At 47.7% G+C, this 19550-nt stretch overlaps 1 protein-coding gene across 1 annotated transcript in view; it reads left to right on the plus strand.

Moving 5' to 3' along the window:
• Nucleotides 1-19550, plus strand: part of ryr1b (ryanodine receptor 1b (skeletal)) — a 301559-nt gene that overhangs the window by 116721 nt on the left and 165288 nt on the right. Inside the window, exons 34-44 of the mRNA XM_052469270.1 lie at nt 2154-2345; nt 2545-2797; nt 6828-7382; nt 9625-9825; nt 11179-11290; nt 12057-12123; nt 12571-12650; nt 13795-14068; nt 16147-16397; nt 16732-16826; nt 18560-18695. Coding sequence (XP_052325230.1) covers nt 2154-2345; nt 2545-2797; nt 6828-7382; nt 9625-9825; nt 11179-11290; nt 12057-12123; nt 12571-12650; nt 13795-14068; nt 16147-16397; nt 16732-16826; nt 18560-18695 — 2216 coding nt within the window. The remainder of the gene's footprint in view (nt 1-2153; nt 2346-2544; nt 2798-6827; nt 7383-9624; nt 9826-11178; nt 11291-12056; nt 12124-12570; nt 12651-13794; nt 14069-16146; nt 16398-16731; nt 16827-18559; nt 18696-19550) is intronic.

A 19550-nucleotide genomic window follows, 5' to 3' on the forward strand; every position in this document is an offset into this window, starting at 1 on the left:
TTCCACGTGTTAATAGTCTGGAAATGCATTGCCTCTTGATCTATCTCCCCACTTGCTGGTAGGCCTGTGTAAGGTCTAACTTTGTGAACTGTTTTACACACCAATGTGCACCACTAAACACCTCAGCATATTTATCGCACAGCTGGGCAACTGGATCTGACACACGGTTCACTCTTCACCAATCTAATTTGAGGTGCTGAATCCAGCCCCCCCACCGCGTTTAGCACGGGACTCTCCGCTTTTCACACTAATAGAGGTGTCATTTCACTTTAACCTCCAGCTGTTCCAATAACTGAATCGGCTGAGCTGTGTAACTTCTCAAAACAACATTACATGGTTGCGGTTGACGCTTCTTTAAAATCTGCTGTTGTACAGCTTCTCTGAGAAAATAAAACATGGCAGCCCCAGTATCTACTTCCATCTTTATCCCCCAAAACACCGTTTACGTCTCACCATGACCATATAAGGTTTCACATACTCACGATCACTACACACAGTAAAAAGTCCCCAAGTTCTCTTCTGACTGTTGATTTCCGGCTGTTGATTTCCGACTGTTGATTTCCGACTGTTGATTTCCGGCTGTTGATTTCCGGCTGTTGATTTCCGACTGTTGATTTCCGGCTGTTGATTTCCGGCTGTTGATTTCCGACTGTTGATTTCTGACTGTGCCAGAGCCTGCAGACAATAGCAGTTCTGCCTCCTCAACTTGACCTGTGAACCCCTTTACTAGATTAGAGGGCACTTGTTGAGAGCGTTGCTTAGAAAACGCGCTGTTCCCCGCAGTTCCCCCTGCAAGCTCTTTCAAGATGTCCAGTCTCCAGGCACGCTCTGCATTGAAACTCCTTGTAATGGCAGGTGTGCTGTGAATGTCCTGTTCCCAAACAGCGAAAAAAGGGCCTTGACGTCTCCCCCCTCTGGTCTGACATCCACTGTTTCTCCCTGTTGGATCCAGGTCGATGACCCTCCCGTTTTGTGGTCAACTGATCGGTTCTCAACTGACTCGGTGTCTGCTGGAATTTCTGCATACTCCGGGCTGTGCATAATAATAAATAATAATATATAATATGCCATTTAGCAGACGCTTTTATCCAAAGCGACTTACAGTCATGTGTGCATACATTCTACGTATGGGTGGTCCCGGGAATCGAACCCACTACCCTGGCGTTACAAGCACCATGCTCTACCAACTGAGCTACAGAAGGACCACAAGTTGTTGACATTGTCCAATACTTTTGCCCATGTTAAATTCTCCCAGTATGCCACGCATAACATCTTGCCATGCAGCTCCTTACTGGCAACTCGATAAACCAGCTGCTCCCTCATCTGCAGCCCCGAACTCACATGTAGCCACCAGTCCCTTTAGCGATGCTATATACTCAGCTAACGTCTCTTCCAAAAAAAACATACTTCTCGCTCAACACATTCCATTTTGGCGCATAAATGTCTCTCAGAGCTGAAATGGGCTTCTGGAAGCTAGCCTCTCCCGGTATCTTCGGCGCTACCAAATCTTTCAACAGTGTGAATGCCTTTGAACCCACGGCTGATAGAAACACCGCTCTTCCGTGGTCGTCAGCTATCTCGTTGGCCTCCAAAAACTGCAAAAAAAAAATATATATGTGCTGAAGCTCTCATTAATCCTCCTGAAAACACAAACCGGTGTCACTAATGAAATGTACCATAATGTACCATTCGGAGGACACGTGGCTCTCAACCTTCACCTCTTCCAAGTCTATAGAGGAATTGCAGCGATCGGACAAGACCGTAACTACCAATTGGATATCTTTCAGTTGGGGAGAAAGAAGGGTAAAAGTACAAACAAAATGATGTGATGATTTAAACGATTTGACCATCCGGATCTGTTTACACTCGATTGATATGCAGGAACAATGTGTCCCTGATCCCCCCCTCATCCCCGGAGATCGTCTCGAAGATCACATCACAATGCTTCTTTTAATCATCGACACCTGTCAAAAAAATGTGATCAACAATCAGAATGTAGAAAAGATCAAGAAGAAAAAGGATGCATGTTAGAAGCAGGTATAAACAGGGCCATGGAGGACTGATTGGGCTCAATTGCTTCGCGTTTACATTATCTTTACATGTGCTACTTTACACCCTAAACCCTGTGTAAAGGTTCTAATCCCTTCCTGTAGGTGTATAGACATCCTGGAGTTGTCTGAGCGCCTGGATCTGCTGAAGTTCCACTTCCATACTCTGATGTTGTACTGTGCTGTCTGCGCTCTGGGCAACAACCGTGTAGCACACGCCCTCTGCTCGCACGTTGACGAATCACAGCTCTTCTACGCCATGGAGAACACCTACCTGCCCGGTCCCCTTCGCAGCGGGTACAGATCTGATCTCATTGATTGTTTTATCTCCGTGTCTAACACATTAGTTGCCGCAAGTGGGCTAACTTACAAGACACTTTATAAAAAAAAAAAATACTTGTGCACAAAATTAATTTACAATGTAATAATTCTTATTGTCAACATCTCAGTCTCCAGGTAATATGATCTTTTACCTTTAATCTCTCTCCCTGTCCAGGTTCTACGACCTGCTGATCTCCATCCACTTGGAGTCAGCTAAACGGGCACGGCTGGGCACCAACCGGGAGTTCATTGTGCCCATGTCCGCCGAGACCCTCAGCATCACCCTGTACCCTGACGCTGAGAAGGCCTCTGACCTTCCTGGGGTGGGGTTAACTACCTGTCTTAGACCCAAGCTGCACTTCTCAACCATCAACTTTGTTGGGACGGATCCTGACCTGTACACTCTCAGCCCTGTCTTCCCTCTTCAGGTAAGTCACTTAAATTCAGATCTAATCAATGTTCATCAATCCAGCCCAGTGAGTCAGCTTCTTGTGTGGCTTTGGTACATGCAACAAGACACACGATGTACAAATTAAGGTAAATGAAGGTAAGCTCTTTTGCCTGAATCTGGTGTATGTACAGACATTTGTTCAAACCGCTGTAGGTCTAAGCCAGTGGTACTCACTAATAATTCTGAGGGAGCCACTTTTTTAAAATCAAAATCACTGTGCGAGTCTCCCATACCCATCGGAGAGCGGGGGCTTGGGGGTCACAAATGCAAATGGATTCATATATGATATTTAAGATACTACTAGCTTGGACAATCAAGCTACACTACATGACCGTAAATATGTGGACATCTGTTCGACAAAATTCATGGGCATTAATATGGAGTCGGTCCCCCCTTTGCTGCTATAACAGCCTCCTCCCTTCTGGGAAGGTTTTCCACTAGATGTTGGAACATTGCTGCTATAACAGCCTCCACTCTTCTGGGAAGGCTTTCCACTAGATGTTGGAACATTGCTGCTATAACAGCCTCCACTCTTCTGGGAAGGTTTTCCACTAGATGTTGGAACATTGCTGCTATAACAGCCTCCACTCTTCTGGGAAGGCTTTCCACTAGATGTTGGAACATTGCTGCTATAACAAACTCCACTCTTCTGGGAATGCTTTCCACTAGATGATGGAACATTGCTGCTATAACAGCCTCCACTCTTCTGGGAAGGCTTTCCACTAGATGTTGGAACATTGCTGCTATAACAGCCTCCACTCTTCTGGGAAGGCTTTCCACTAGATGTTGGAACATTGCTGCTATAACAGCCTCCACTCTTCTGGGAAGGCTTTCCACTAGATGTTGGAACATTGCTGCTATAACAGCCTCCACTCTTCTGGGAATGCTTTCCACTAGATGATGGAACATTGCTGCTATAACAGCCTCCACTCTTCTGGGAAGGCTTTCCACTAGATGTAGGAACATTGCTGCTATAACAGCCTCCACTCTTCTAGGAAGGCTTTCCACTAGATGATGGAACATTGCTGCTATAACAGCCTCCACTCTTCTGGCAAGGCTTTCCACTAGATGTTGGAACATTGCTGCTATAACAGCCTCCACTCTTCTGGGAAGGCTTTCCACTAGATGTTGGAACATTGCTGCTATAACAGCCTCCATTCTTCTGGGAAGGCTTTCCACTAGATGTTGGAACATTGCTGCTATAACAGCCTCCACTCTTCTGGGAAGGTTTTCCACTAGATGTTGGAACATTGCTGCTATAACAGCCTCCACTCTTCTGGGAAGGCTTTCCACTAGATGTTGGAACATTGCTGCTATAACAGCCTCCACTCTTCTGGGAAGACTTTCCACTAGATGTTGGAACATTGCTGCTATAACAGCCTCCACTCTTCTGGGAAGGCTTTCCACTAGATGTTGGAACATTGCTGCTATAACAGCCTCCACTCTTCTGGGAAGGCTTTCCACTAGATGTTGGAACATTGCTGCTATAACAGCCTCCACTCTCTGGGAAGGTTTTCCACTAGATGTTGGAACATTGCTGTAACAGCCTCCTCTCTTCTGGGAATGCTTTCCACTAGATGTTGGAACATTGTGTGTGTCGTAGAGCAAAACAAGTTGGTGTTAAACGTTCCTCAGCAGTCGGTGATGCGTTCGTATAAGTTTGTGGCTTAAACCGTCTGGACAGCCAGTTTTGTGAGAAGAATTGGGATTTCTGCATCAACGACTTCAGACAACTCTCGTAGTACTAAACAACCCAACACACTCTTGTCCGTGAGTCTAAAGCTTTCGACGGTGGAGTTGAGATTAGTTTGTGTTTTTACAGACGATTTCGGTGGCGATTTTCTTGTTCCCGGATCCTGTCGTGTCTGGGGAAAAAAACACTGTCTAGACGCATTGCTGCAATCGGTGACCTCAGTACAGTCTCACGGAGCCTATGCAAGAAACAGGAAGTGTCTAAGCGTAAACACACGGGGAGCTATTTAATAAACTATTTAATAAGACTTAAGGGGGTTTATTTGCCCCCATCCAATACATCTAACAAGTCAGAGTCAGAGTCAAGTGAAATAAGGCCGGAGACCAGGGTTAGATGGGTAAAGCAGCTAGTTATTAGTTGAAAAAAGCCGGAGACCAGATGGGTCAGCTAGTTATTGGAATGAAAGGCCGGAGACCAGGGTTAGATGGGTAAAGCAGCTAGTTATTCAGAGTCAAGTGAAATAAGGCCGGAGACCAGGGTTAGATGGGTAAAGCAGCTAGTTATTCAGAGTCAAGTGAAATAAAGCCTGAGACCAGGGGTTAGATAGTTATTCAGGTAAAGTGAAATAAGGCCTGAGACCAGGGTTAGATGGGTAAAGCAGCTAGTTATTCAGAGTCAAGTGAAATAAGGCCGGAGACCAGGGTTAGATGGGTAAAGCAGCTAGTTATTCAGAGTCAAGTGAAATAAGGCCGGAGACCAGGGTTAGATGGGTAAAGCAGCTAGTTATTCAGAGTCAAGTGAAATAAAGCCTGAGACCAGGGTTAGATGGGTAAAGCAGCTAGTTATTCAGAGTCAAGTGAAATAAGGCCGGAGACCAGGGTTAGATGGGTAAAGCAGCTAGTTATTCAGAGTCAAGTGGAAGTTATTCAGAGTGAAATAAAGCCTGAGACCAAGATAAGGCCGGAGACCAGGGTTAGAGACCAGGGTTAAGGCCGGAGACCAGGGTTAGATGGGTAAAGCAGCTAGTTATTCAGAGTCAAGTGAAATAAGGCCGGAGACCAGGGTTAGATGGGTAAAGCAGCTAGTTATTCAGAGTCAAGTGAAATAAGGCCGGAGACCAGGGTTAGATGGGTAAAGCAGCTAGTTATTCAGAGTCAAGTGAAATAAGGCCGGAGACCAGGGTTAGATGGGTAAAGCAGCTAGTTATTCAGAGTGTGAGACCAAGTAAAGAAATAAAGCCTGAGACCAGGGTTAGATGGGTAAAGCAGCTAGTTATTCAGAGTCAAGTGGAATAAGGCCGGAGACCAGGGTTAGATGGGTAAAGCAGCTAGTTATTCAGAGTCAAGTGAAATAAGGCCGGAGACCAGGGTTAGATGGGTAAAGCAGCTAGTTATTCAGAGGTGAAATAAAGCTGAGACCTAAAGCAGCTAGTTATTCAGAGAGTGAAATAAAGCCTGAGACCAGGGTTAGATGGGTAAAGCAGCTAGTTATTCAGAGTCAAGTGAAATAAAGCCGGAGACCAGGGTTAGATGGGTAAAGCAGCTAGTTATTCAGAGTCAAGTGAAATAAAGCCTGAGACCAGGGTTAGATGGGTAAAGCAGCTAGTTATTCAGAGTCAAGTGAAATAAGGCCGGAGACCAGGGTTAGATGGGTAAAGCAGCTAGTTATTCAGAGTCAAGTGAAATAAGGCCGGAGACCAGGGTTAGATGGGTAAAGCAGCTAGTTATTCAGAGTCAAGTGAAATAAAGCCGGAGACCAGGGTTAGATGGGTAAAGCAGCTAGTTATTCAGAGTCAAGTGAAATAAAGCCGGAGACCAGGGTTAGATGGGTAAAGCAGCTAGTTATTCAGAGTCAAGTGAAATAAAGCCTGAGACCAGGGTTAGATGGGTAAAGCAGCTAGTTATTCAGAGTCAAGTGAAATAAAGCCGGAGACCAGGGTTAGATGGGTAAAGCAGCTAGTTATTCAGAGTCAAGTGAAATAAGGCCGGAGACCAGGGTTAGATGGGTAAAGCAGCTAGTTATTCAGAGTCAAGTGAAATAAGGCCGGAGACCAGGGTTAGATGGGTAAAGCAGCTAGTTATTCAGAGTCAAGTGAAATAAGGCCGGAGACCAGGGTTAGATGGGTAAAGCAGCTAGTTATTCAGAGTCAAGTGAAATAAGGCCGGAGACCAGGGTTAGATGGGTAAAGCAGCTAGTTATTCAGAGTCAAGTGAAATAAGGCCGGAGACCAGGGTTAGATGGGTAAAGCAGCTTGTTATTCACTCATTTTAAGTCATGTTCTTTGTAACCCTCTTCTCTCCCGCCCTTTCCTCAGGAACTGAAGACGAAAGCCATCAGCATGTTGACAGAGGCGGTTCTGGATGGTAGCCAGGCTATGAGAGACCCAGTAGGGGGCAGCGTAGAGTTCCACTTCGTGCCCATCCTGAAGCTCATCAGCACTCTCCTCATCATGGGCATCTTCAACGACGAAGACGTCAAACACATCCTCAAGATGATCGACCCCAACGTGTTCGCTGGGAAGAAAGAGGAGGTGGAGGAGGGAGACGAGGCAGAGGATGCTACCGCCAAGGAAGAGGGTGAAGAAGTGAAGGAGAAAGAAGAGGAGGAGGCAGATGATGAAGGAGTAGGGGAGGAGGAAGAAGAGGATGAGGAACTGAAACACCTAGAGAAAGAAGAGGAGGGGGAGGCGGAGGAGGAGGAAGGGGAGAAGGAACACGAGGAGGAGGAGAAGGAGAAAGAGGAAGACGGGGAGGAAAATGTGATGACAGAAGAGGAGGTAGCGGCGATCGAGTTGGAGCTGGAGAAGGAAGAGGCGGCTTTGGAGGAGGGACTACTGCAGATGAAACTACCAGAGTCTGTCAAACTGCAGGTGAGTCTCTTCTGACAGCCATGTGTGTACTAAGGCTTGTCTTAGTGATTTTGGAGGCCCCAGTCAAGAGTCGTTCGGAGCAGGCTTTTAATTTTTTTACATTTATTTTTTATTTTTAAGTCTAACTGAAAAGACTTGAAATGATCTTCACGAGCGAAGGTCTTCGCATCACCACATAGGACAGGGGATGGGAAATAATGTTGTCTCAAGGGCCACATCAGGATTTTAAAATTCAACAGAGGGCCTCACAGATTTTCTTTTCAGGCAAAGCAATTAGCAGCCCAGAAAAAGGACAATAGTTTGATCTGTTTTTACACTTTCTGTCACAATGAAGAGACCAACATAACTCTTTTAATGAAAAGAATGAACACTGAACAAACCGCTATATGACTAACAGGCAACTAACCATAGAATAACAACCCACAATATAACCAAGGAAAATGGCTGCCTAAATACGGTTCCCAATCAGAGATAACGATAAACAGCTGCCTCTGATTGAGAACCAATCTAGGCAACCATAGACATATAAACACCTAGACTAGAAAAAACCTAGACAATACAAAAAAAACTTGGCAATACAAAAACCCCTAGACAATACAAAAAACCCATAAACATACAAAAACCCTAGACAGGACAAAAACACATACCCACCCTCGTCACACCCTGACCTGACCAAAATAATACATAAAACAAAGAAAACTAAGGTCAGGGCGTGACAGTCACTTAGGAAATGTACGAGTCTGCTGTTAATGATATTGATACGATGTGTTAATTCTGAACTAATATCTGATATTTTCTTTGTAATAATCGACCAATAAAAAAGCCACATATCATTTTCCATTTCATACAAACGTTTCTAGAAATTATTTTAAATGACTTTGATATGTGAAAGGTGTATTTGTTTTTCTCTCGAGTCCATTAGTAACATCAGAGAAGATCATCGGGTAATAATTGTGTCTGTGTAGAAAATTACATCTGCTTTCTTTTCAATTTGCGTTTTTTGTTGTTGTCCCAGGCTCTTTATACATGTCCTGCGCGGCTTAAGCGCCGTCGAGGGAAATAGAAGACGCGTACTGTACGTAAAAGCTAATAGTCCCAAAAGTTTAAAAGCCAGAGCTAAATTCAGAGATAGGCAAGATAACAGCAAACATCAGAGATTACTCACGAGCGGAGGATGAAGGCAAGATAACACAAATTATGTTTTATTAAACTAAATTATGCCAAGTTCACAAGCCCCCCGGTGATGTGAGGCAATTGTCTTAGTTGCCTAAATTCACCCCTGCAAATACTTTTCCTGATTTACTTGTATAAAAGACACCTGGGAGCCAGAAATCTTTCTGATTGAGAGGGGGTCAAATACTTATTTCCCTCATTAAAATGCAAATAAATGTATAACATTTTTTACATGCGTTTTTCAGGATTTTTTGTTGTTATTCTGTCTTTCACTGTTCAAATAAAATAAAATAATTAAATTAAAATTATAGACTGATAATTTCTTTGTCAGTGGGCAAACGTACAAAATCAGCAGGGGATCAAATCATTTTTCCCCTCACTGTATCAACATAACTAAAAAAGGGACATGCGTACAAACAATGAAATGTTCACGCTGAAATCACAGAGAAGACAAATGTTTATATGAACAAAGTGCACACAACTTCACGCTGCTCTGGACTCAAACTCATTAAGGCCAGTTGTGAGTGTAATGTTGTTTTGCGTACTGATCTCTCTCCCTGACTCTCTCTCTCTCTCTCCCTGACTCTCTCTCTCTCTCTCTCTCTCTCTCTCTCTCTCTCTCTCTCTCTCTCTCTCTCTCTCTCTCTCTCTCTCTCTCTCTCTCTCTCTCCCTTGTCTCTCTCTCTCTCCCTCTTGTCTCTCTCTCTCTCTCTCTCTGTCTCTGTCCCTCTCTCTGTCTCTCTCTCTCTCTCTCTCTCTCTGTCTCTCTCTTGTCTCTGTCTCTGTCTCTGTCTCTGTCTCTGTCTCTGTCTCTCTCTCTCTCTCTCTCTCTCTCTCTGTCTCTCTCTCTCTCTCTGTCTCTGTCTCTCTCTCCGTCTCTCTTTCTCTCTGTCTCTCTTTCTGTCTGTCTCTCTCTCTCTCTGTCTCTATCTCTCTCTGTCTCTCTCTGTATCTCTCTCTCTCTATCTTTCTGTTTCCCTCTCTCTCTGTCTCTCTCGCTGTCTCTCTCTCTGTCTGTCTCTCTCTCTCCTTTTATCTCTCCCCCTGTCTTTCTTAACCTCCCTCTCAGATGTGTACGCTGCTGCAGTACTTCTGTGACTGTGAACTGAGGCACAGAGTGGAGGCTATCGTGGCGTACTCGGATCAGTTTGTCAACGCCATTCAGACCAATCAGAGAGTTCGCTATAATCTGCTGATGCAAGCCTTCTCCATGAGCGCTGCCGAGACCACACGCAAGACACGAGGGTTCCGTTCCCCACCTCAGGACCAGGTACAACTAGCCTTGTCCAAGACAGAACGGTCCATAGGGCAGGACCAGGTACAACTAGCCTTGTCCAAGACAGAACGGTCCATAGGGCAGGACCAGGTACAACTAGCCTTGTCCAAGACAGAACGGTCCATAGGGCAGGACCAGGTACAACTAGCCTTGTCCAAGACAGAACGGTCCATAGGGCAGGACCAGGTACAACTAGCCTTGTCCAAGACAGAACGGTCCATAGGGCAGGACCAGGTACAACTAGCCTTGTCCAAGACAGAACGGTCCATAGGGCAGGACCAGGTACAACTAGCCTTGTCCAAGACAGAATGGTCCATAGGGCAGGACCAGGTACAACTAGCCTTGTCCAAGACAGAACGGTCCATAGGGCAGGACCAGGTACAACTAGCCTTGTCCAAGACAGAACGGTCCATAGGGCAGGACCAGGTACAACTAGCCTTGTCCAAGACAGAACGGTCCATAGGGCAGGACCAGGTACAACTAGCCTTGTCCAAGACAGAATGGTCCATAGGGCAGGACCAGGTACAACTAGCCTTGTCCAAGACAGAATGGTCCATAGGGCAGGACCAGGTACCACTAGCCTTGTCCAAGACAGAACGGTCCATAGGGCAGGACCAGGTACAACTAGCCTTGTCCAAGACAGAACGGTCCATAGGGCAGGACCAGGTACAACTAGCCTTGTCCAAGACAGAACGGTCCATAGACCAGGTACAACAGCCTTGACCAGGTACAACTAGCCTTGTCCAAGACAGAATGGTCCATAGGGCAGGACCAGGTACAACTAGCCTTGTCCAAGACAGAACGGTCCATAGGGCAGGACCAGGTACAACTAGCCTTGTCCAAGACAGAACGGTCCAGAGGACCGGTCCATAGGCAGGACCAGGTACAGGTACAACTAGCCTTGTCCAAGACAGAACGGTCCATAGGGCAGGACCAGGTACAACTAGCCTTGTCCAAGACAGAACGTCCATAGGGGTCCATAGGGCAGGACCAGGTACAACTAGCCTTGTCCAAGACAGAACGGTCCATAGGGCAGGACCAGGTACAACTAGCCCTGTCCAAGACAGAACGGTCCATAGGGCAGGACCAGGTACAACTAGCCCTGTCCAAGACAGAACGGTCCATTGGGCAGAACCAGGTACAACTAGCCCTGCCCAAGACAGCTTGATGTACCAGTACACCCCCTGGACAGGACACTAGTCTATTTCCTGTGTCTGTAGTGTGAGGCAGCTTGATGTACCAGTACACACACTGAACAGAACACTAGACTAGTCTATTTCTTGTTTCTGTAGTTTGAGTAGTGCCATCTGCAGATGATAGGTAACTGCGTGTGTTCCTTCCTGTCAGGTGATCCTGCTGACTAACTTCAAGCATGGTCCAGAGGAGGAGGAGTGCCCAGTACCGGAGGAGACCAGAGACACACTGACCGAATTCCACACTGACATCCTTATACATTGTGGTCAGTAACCCTAACCCCTGACCCCTAACCCTGACTAACAGCAAATCATAACAAGCTTCTGACCCCAAACCCTGACAAACAGCACATCATAACAACCTTCTGACCCCTGACCCCTAACCCTGACCCACAGCACATCATAAAAACCTTACGACCCCTGACCACTAAACCTGACCCACAGCACATCATCACAACCTTCTGAACCCTGACCCCTAACCCTGACCCACAGCACATCATAACAACCTTCTGACCCCTAACCCTGACCCACAGCACATCATAACAGCCTTCTGACCCCTAACCCTGACCCACAGCACATCATAACAATCTTCCGACCCCTGACCCCAAACCCTGACCCACAGCACATCATAACAACCTTCTGACCCCTGACCCTTAACCCTGACCCACAGCACATCATAACAACCTTCCAACCCCTAACCCTGACCCACAGCACATCATAACAACCTTCTGACCCTTAACCCTGACCCACAGCACATCATAACAACCTTCCGACCCCTAACCCTGACCCACAGCACATCATAACAACCTTCCGACCCCTGACCCCTAACCCTGACCCACAGCACACCATCACAACCTTCTGAACCCTGACCCCTAACCCTGACCCACAGCACATCATAACAACCTTCTGACCCCTAACCCTGACCCACAGCACATCATAACAACCTTCTGACCCCTAACCCTGACCCACAGCACATCATAACAACCTTCCAAAACAGCACATATGCCTACTATGTATCCTTCTCTCCTCCAGGCGTGCACATCGAGGCGGAAGAGGAGGAGGAGGAGGTGGACACCTCTCTGAGAGGGCGCCTTGGCCGGTAGGTAACTCTAAGGAGTTGGAGCTTTAGCCGAAAGTTTGCCGGTTCGAATCCTTGCACTCTTCTGTTCTCTTCTCAAGTGTGTGTGTGTGTGTGTGTGTGTGTGTGTGTGTGTGTGTGTGTGTGTGTGTGTGTGTGTGTGTGTGTGTGTGTGTGTGTGTGTGTGTGAGATGTGTGCTATCTGGGGGGTTGACAACTGAAGAGAGCAGAATACACATTTCTGTTGTTGCTTCAACATCTAGACAATATAATGTTGTATTGTATTATAACATACTGACAATATAATGTGGTATTGTATTATAACATACTGACAATATAATGTCGTTTTGTATTATAACATACTGACAATATAATGTCGTTTTGTATTATAACATACTGACAATATAATGTCGTATTGTATTATAACATACTGACAATATAATGTGGTATTGTGTTGTATCGCCTTAGGCTGATGGGCAAGGTGAATAACTTGAGGAAGAAAAAGGAGGTGGTGGAGGAGCCAGAAGAGGAGGAGGAGGTCAAACCCAGTAAGAAGACATTCACCACCCTAACCTCTAACCTCTAACCTCTAACCCCAAACCCAGTAAGAAGACATTCACCACCCTAACCCCTAACCTCTAACCTCTAACCCCAAACCCAGTTAGAAGACATTCACCACCCTAACCTCTAACCTCTAACCCAGTTAGAACACATTCACCACCCTAACCTCTAACCTCTAACCCCAAACCCAGTAAGAAGACATTCACCACCCTAACCCCTAACCTCTAACCTCTAACCCAGTTAGAACACATTCACCACCCTAACCCCTAACCTCTAACCTCTAACCCAGTTAGAACACATTCACCACCCTAACCTCTAACCTCTAACCCCAAACCCAGTTAGAAGACATTCACCACACTAACCTCTAACCTCTAACCCCAAACCCAGTTAGAAGACATTCACCACACTAACCTCTAACCTCTAACCCCAAACCCAGTTAGAAGACATTCACCACACTAACCTCTAACCTCTAACCCCAAACCCAGTTAGAAGACATTCACCACACTAACCTCTAACCTCTAACCCCTAACCCAGTTCGAACACATTCACCAGCCTAACCCCTACCCTCTAACCCCAAAACCCTAACCCTTACATCCACGAGGTGATCTTTATCTGTCTCTGTGGTTAGAACACAGTCTGGAATTTCTATTTTCACAGCTTCGCACAGTTAAGTGCCTAGTTTAAGTCTGACAGTTCATCAGTTAACTCAAGTATAAACTGTCAGACATCCTAGACTTAGTTGACTTCTTCCTGTTAAATCCAAGGGACGCATCAAGGGCCTCATCAGTCAACTTCGGTTCTTTTCTGGGTAGTTTTCTAGACCTCCTTCCAGGTGATTCCCGACAGACTCCTGTAATTACGTAGAATGTACGCACACATGACTGTAAGTCGCTTTGGATAAAAGCGTCTGCTAAATGGCATTTATTATTATTATATATTAAGCGGTGGCGTAGTCTAGCACTTCCTGGTGATCCCTCACACTAGTAATATTTAAAAATAAAAAATTCCTTGTACCCCCAAATGTTCCTATGCCACAAAAGCTTGAGTTGGTGTAGTGCCCGGCCAAGACACAGTAAAAATTAAGTAATATCTTGTTCATTCACTACAAATCCATGTGTCCCCCCCCACAAGGCACTCTCCAGGAGTTGATCTCCCATACCATGATCCACTGGGCCCAAGAGGCCTTTATTCAGAACCCTGAGCTGGTGCGCCTGATGTTCAGCCTGCTCCACAGGCAGTATGATGGGCTGGGAGAGCTGACCAGAGCCCTGCCTAAAGCCTACGCCATCAACGCTATCTCTGTCCAGGACACAATGGACTTGTTGGAGTGCTTGGGCCAGATCAGATCTCTGCTCATCGTTCAGATGGGCCCCGAGGAGGAGAGGCTCATGATCCAGAGCATCGGGTACGTCTGGTTACTGTACCTTTAGGGTGTGTCTGGTTACTGTACCTGGAGGGACAGGGTGGTTACTGTACCTGGAGGGTGTGTCTGGTTACTGTACCTGGAGGGTGTGTCTGGTTACTGTACCTGGAGGGATAGGGTGGTTACTGTACCTGGAGGGATAGGGTGGTTACTGTACCTTTAGGGTGTGTCTGGTTACTGTACCTGGAGGGACAGGGTGTGTCTGGTTACTGTACCTGGAGGGTGTGTCTGGTTACTGTACCTGGAGGGACAGGGTGGTTACTGTACCTGGAGGGTGTGTCTGGTTACTGTACCTGGAGGGACAGGTCTGGTTACTGTACCTGTAGGGTGTGTCTGGTTACTGTACCTGGAGGGTGTGTCTGGTTACTGTACCTGGAGGGATAGGGTGGTTACTGTACCTGGAGGGATAGGGTGGTTACTGTACCTGGAGGGACAGGGTGGTTACTGTACCTGGAGGGACAGGGTGGTTACTGTACCTGGAGGGTGTGTCTGGTTACTGTACCTGGAGGGATAGGGTGGTTACTGTACCTGGAGGGAGAGGGTGGTTACTGTACCTGGAGGGACAGGGTGGTTACTGTACCTGGAGGGACAGGGTGGTTACTGTACCTGGAGGGATAGGGTGGTTACTGTACCTGGAGGGACAGGGTGGTTACTGTACCTGGAGGGACAGGGTGGTTACTGTACCTGGAGGGTGTGTCTGGTTACTGTACCTGGAGGGATAGGGTGGTTACTGTACCTGGAGGGATAGGGTGGTTACTGTACCTGGAGGGATAGGGTGGTTACTGTACCTGGAGGGATAGGGTGGTTACTGTACCTGGAGGGACAGGGTGGTTACTGTACCTGGAGGGATAGGGTGGTTACTGTACCTGGAGGGTGTGTCTGGTTACTGTACCTGGAGGGTGTGTCTGGTTACTGTACCTGGAGGGTGTGTCTGGTTACTGTACCTGGAGGGTGTGTCTGGTTACTGTACCTGGAGGGATAGGGTGGTTACTGTACCTGGAGGGATAGGGTGGTTACTGTACCTGGAGGGTGTGTCTGGTTACTGTACCTGGAGGGATAGGGTGGTTACTGTACCTGGAGGGATAGGGTGGTTACTGTACCTGGAGGGACAGGGTGGTTAATGTACCTGGAGGGACAGGGTGGTTACTGTACCTGGAGGGTGTGTCTGGTTACTGTACCTGGAGGGTGTGTCTGGTTACTGTACCTGGAGGGTGTGTCTGGTTACTGTACCTGGAGGGACAGGGTGGTTACTGTACCTGGAGGGATAGGGTGGTTAATGTACCTGGAGGGACAGGGTGGTTACTGTACCTGGAGGGTGTGTCTGGTTACTGTACCTGGAGGATGTGTCTGGTTACTGTACCTGGAGGGTGTGTCTGGTTACTGTACCTTTAGGGTTATGGTTGTTACTGTACCTGGAGGGTGTGTCTGGTTACTGTACCTTGAGGGTGTGTCTGGTTACTGTACCTGGAGGGTGTGTCTGGTTACTGTACCTGGAGGGTTATGGTGGTTACTGTACCTGGAGGGTGTGTCTGGTTACTGTACCTGGAGGGTGTGTCTGGTTACTGTACCTGGAGGGTGTGTCTGGTTACTGTACCTGGAGGGTGTGTCTGGTTACTGTACCTGGAGGGTGTGTCTGGTTACTGTACCTGGAGGGTGTGTCTGGTTACTGTACCTTGAGGGTTATGGTGGTTACTGTACCTGGAGGGTTATGGTGGTTACTGTACCTGGAGGGTTATGGTGGTTACTGTACCTGGAGGGTTATGGTGGTTACTGTACCTGGAGGGTGTCTGGTTACTGTACCTTGTAAAGGGTAGGCTCATGACCCAGAGCATCGGGCATCACTCAGGTGGCCCACTGATTACCAGGTCGGGGTCAGTTCCATTTCAATTCAGTAAAATGGAAATGGAATTGTTCCCCCAAACCTGGCAACGATTACCGAAAGAAGATCTGGACGCACAGCTGGAACAATTCAACTCCGATTATTTTAGTTAATTTAAAAGTCTCTTTGTTGTTGTCTACTTCTCCAGGATTATTTACTTATTTGTTTGTTTGTTTTCCAGGAACATCATGAACAACAAGGTGTTCTACCAGCACCCTAACCTGATGAGGGCTCTGGGGATGCACGAGACTGTCATGGAGGTGATGGTTAATGTGCTGGGAGGAGGTGGGGATTCCAAGGAGATCCGGTTCCCCCAGATGGTGACCAACTGCTGTCGGTTCCTGTGTTACTTCTGTCGCATCAGCCGTCAGAACCAGAGGTCCATGTTTGATCACCTCAGCTACCTGCTGCAGAACAGTGGCATCGGCCTTGGTACAGTACACTCTGCCCTGTCGATCAGAAAAACACACAGAGGAACTCTTTAACCACTGGTACAGGATCAGTTGTTTTCATCCCCCCCCTTTAGTGGTGAAGGTTAGGATTGGGGATATGGAACATCTGAACCGAGATGTGTGTTTAGCTCAGTTGGTAGAGCATGGCGCTTGTAACGCCAGGGTAGTGGGTTCGATTCCCGGGACCACCCATACGTAGAATGTATGCACACATGACTGTAAGTCGCTTTGGATAAAAGCATCTGCTAAATGGCATATATTATTATTATTATATTAATGTGTGTTTAATAAACATTCTCCTGGTCTTCTGGTAGGTATGCGTGGCTCCACCCCTCTGGATGTGGCTGCAGCTTCCTGCATTGACAACAACGAGCTGGCCTTAGCTCTACAGGAGCAGGACTTGGAGAAGGTAACCCCTGACCCTAACCTGTCACCCTGTTTCCCTATTCAACCGGAGGCTGCTGAGGTTAGGTTAGGCTCACAAAAGTGTCTGGAACAGAGAAAATGGAATTGCGTCAATGTATTTGATAGCACTCCACTCTTTCCACCCCAGCCATTACCACGAGCCCGTCCTCCCAAATTAAGGTGCCACCAACCTCCAGTGTCCTATTCCTTATACAGAGCGGGAAGAATGAGCCGGGATTGGCTGCCGGGATTGGCTGCCGGGATTGGCTGCCGGGATTGGCTGCCGGGATTGGCTGCCGGGATTGGCTGCCGGGATTGGCTGCCGGGATTGGCTGCCGGGATTGGCTGCCGGGATTGGCTGCCGTTTTACAGGCTCCTAACCAATTGTGCTATTTTTTTTTTTTTTTTTTTTTGCATTGTTTGTACATAATGTTGATGCTATCGTCTCTTCTGACCGAAAATAACTTCTGGATATCAGAACAGCGATTACTCACCTCAAACTGGACAAAGATCTTTGTCTTTAATGAGTCTGACACAAAGAATATAATGCTGCTCCCAGACAAGGCCCAAATCCCCGTCATTCGCATGAAGAAAAGAAGGAGACTCAGATCAGGGGGCCTTTAATTCACACACAGAGATGCGTAGAAGGCTCTCCCTCGCCCTCCATTTGGCATATCTGACCATAATTATATCCTCTTGATTCCTGCTTACGAGCCAAAACTAAAGCAGGAAGTACCAGTGACTCACTCAATACGGATCCTGCCAGTAGCATACCACAGTCACCCTGTACCCCTATACAGTAGACCCTGGACAGAACACCTCCGTCACCCTGTACCCCTATACAGTAGACCCTGGACAGGACACCTCAGTCACCCTGTACCCCTATACAGTAGACCCTGGACAGAACACCCCAGTCACCCTGTACCCCTATACAGTAGACCCTGGACAGAATACCTCAGTCACCCTGTACCCCTATACAGTAGACCCTGGACAGAATACCTCCGTCACCCTGTACCCCTATACAGTACACCCTGGACAGAATACCTGTACCCCTATACAGTCACCCTGTCACCCCCCTATACAGTACACCCTGGACAGAATACCTCTGTCACCCTGTACCCCTATACAGTAGACCCTGGACAGAATACCTCAGTCACCCTGTACCCCTATACAGTAGACCCTGGACAGAATACCTCAGTCACCCTGTACCCCTATACAGTAGACCCTGGACAGAACACCTCCGTCACCCTGTACCCTGGACAGAATACCTCAGTCACCCTGTACCCCTATACAGTAGACCCTGGACAGAACACCTCAGTCACCCTGTACCCTGGACAGAATACCTCAGTCACCCTGTACCCCTACACAGTAGACCCTGGACAGAATACCTCAGTCACCCTGTACCCCTATACAGTAGACCCTGGACAGAACACCTCAGTCACCCTGTACCCCTATACAGTAGACCCTGGACAGAATACCTCAGTCACCCTGTACCCCTATACAGTAGACCCTGGACAGAATACCTCAGTCACCCTGTACCCCTACACAGTAGACCCTGGACAGAATACCTCAGTCACCCTGTACCCCTATACAGTAGACCCTGGACAGAATACCTCAGTCACCCTGTACTCCTATACAGTAGACCCTGGACAGAACACCTCAGTCACCCTGTCCATTGCTCCTGTCTAAGGGATACACTGCTAACCCTTACCCTCTCCTACCTGCCCCTCTCTCCAGGTGGTGACTTATCTGGCGGGCTGTGGACTACAGAGCTGTCCCATGCTCCTGTCTAAGGGTTACCCTGACATCGGCTGGAATCCCTGTGGGGGAGAGAAATACCTCGACTTCCTGCGCTTTGCCGTCTTTGTCAACGGTCAGCAGCCTGCAACACCTAGCCTGCAACACCTAGCCTCCAACACCTAGCCTGCAACACCTAGCCTGCAACACCTAGCCTGCAACACCTAGCCTGCAACACCTAGCCTGCAACACCTAGCCTGCAACACTTAGCCTGCAACACCTAGCCTGCAACACCTAGCCTGCAACACCTAGCCTGCAACACTTAGCCTGCAACACCTAGCCTGCAACACCTAGCCTGCAACACCTAGCCTGCAACACCTAGCCTGCAACACCTAGCCTGCAACACCTAGCCTGCAACACCTAGCCTGCAACACCTAGCCTGCAACACCTAGCCTGCAACACTTAGCCTGCAACACTTAGCCTGCAACACCTAGCCTGCAACACCTAGCCTGCAACACTTAGCCTGCAACACCTAGCCTGCAACACCTAGCCTGCAACACCTAGCCTGCAACACTTAGCCTGCAACAAGCCTGCAACCTAGCCTGCAACACCTAGCCTGCAACACCTAGCCTGCAACACCTAGCCTGCAACACTTAGCCTGCAACACCTAGCCTGCAACACCTAGCCTGCAAACACTTAGCCTGCAACACCTAGCCTGCAACACCTAGCCTGCAACACCTAGCCTGCAACACCTAGCCTGCAACACCTAGCCTGCAACACTTAGCCTGCAACACCTAGCCTGCAACACTTAGCCTGCAACACCTAGCCTGCAACACCTAGCCTGCAACACCTAGCCTGCAACACTTAGCCTGCAACACTTAGCCTGCAACACTTAGCCTGCAACACTTAGCCTGCAACACCTAGCCTGGAACACCTAGCCTGGAACACTTAGCCTGCAACACTTAGCCTGCAACACCTAGCCTGCAACACC

The sequence above is a fragment of the Oncorhynchus keta genome, chromosome 1, assembly GCF_023373465.1.
Source record: "Oncorhynchus keta strain PuntledgeMale-10-30-2019 chromosome 1, Oket_V2, whole genome shotgun sequence".
In the NCBI taxonomy this organism is placed as follows: domain Eukaryota; kingdom Metazoa; phylum Chordata; class Actinopteri; order Salmoniformes; family Salmonidae; genus Oncorhynchus; species Oncorhynchus keta.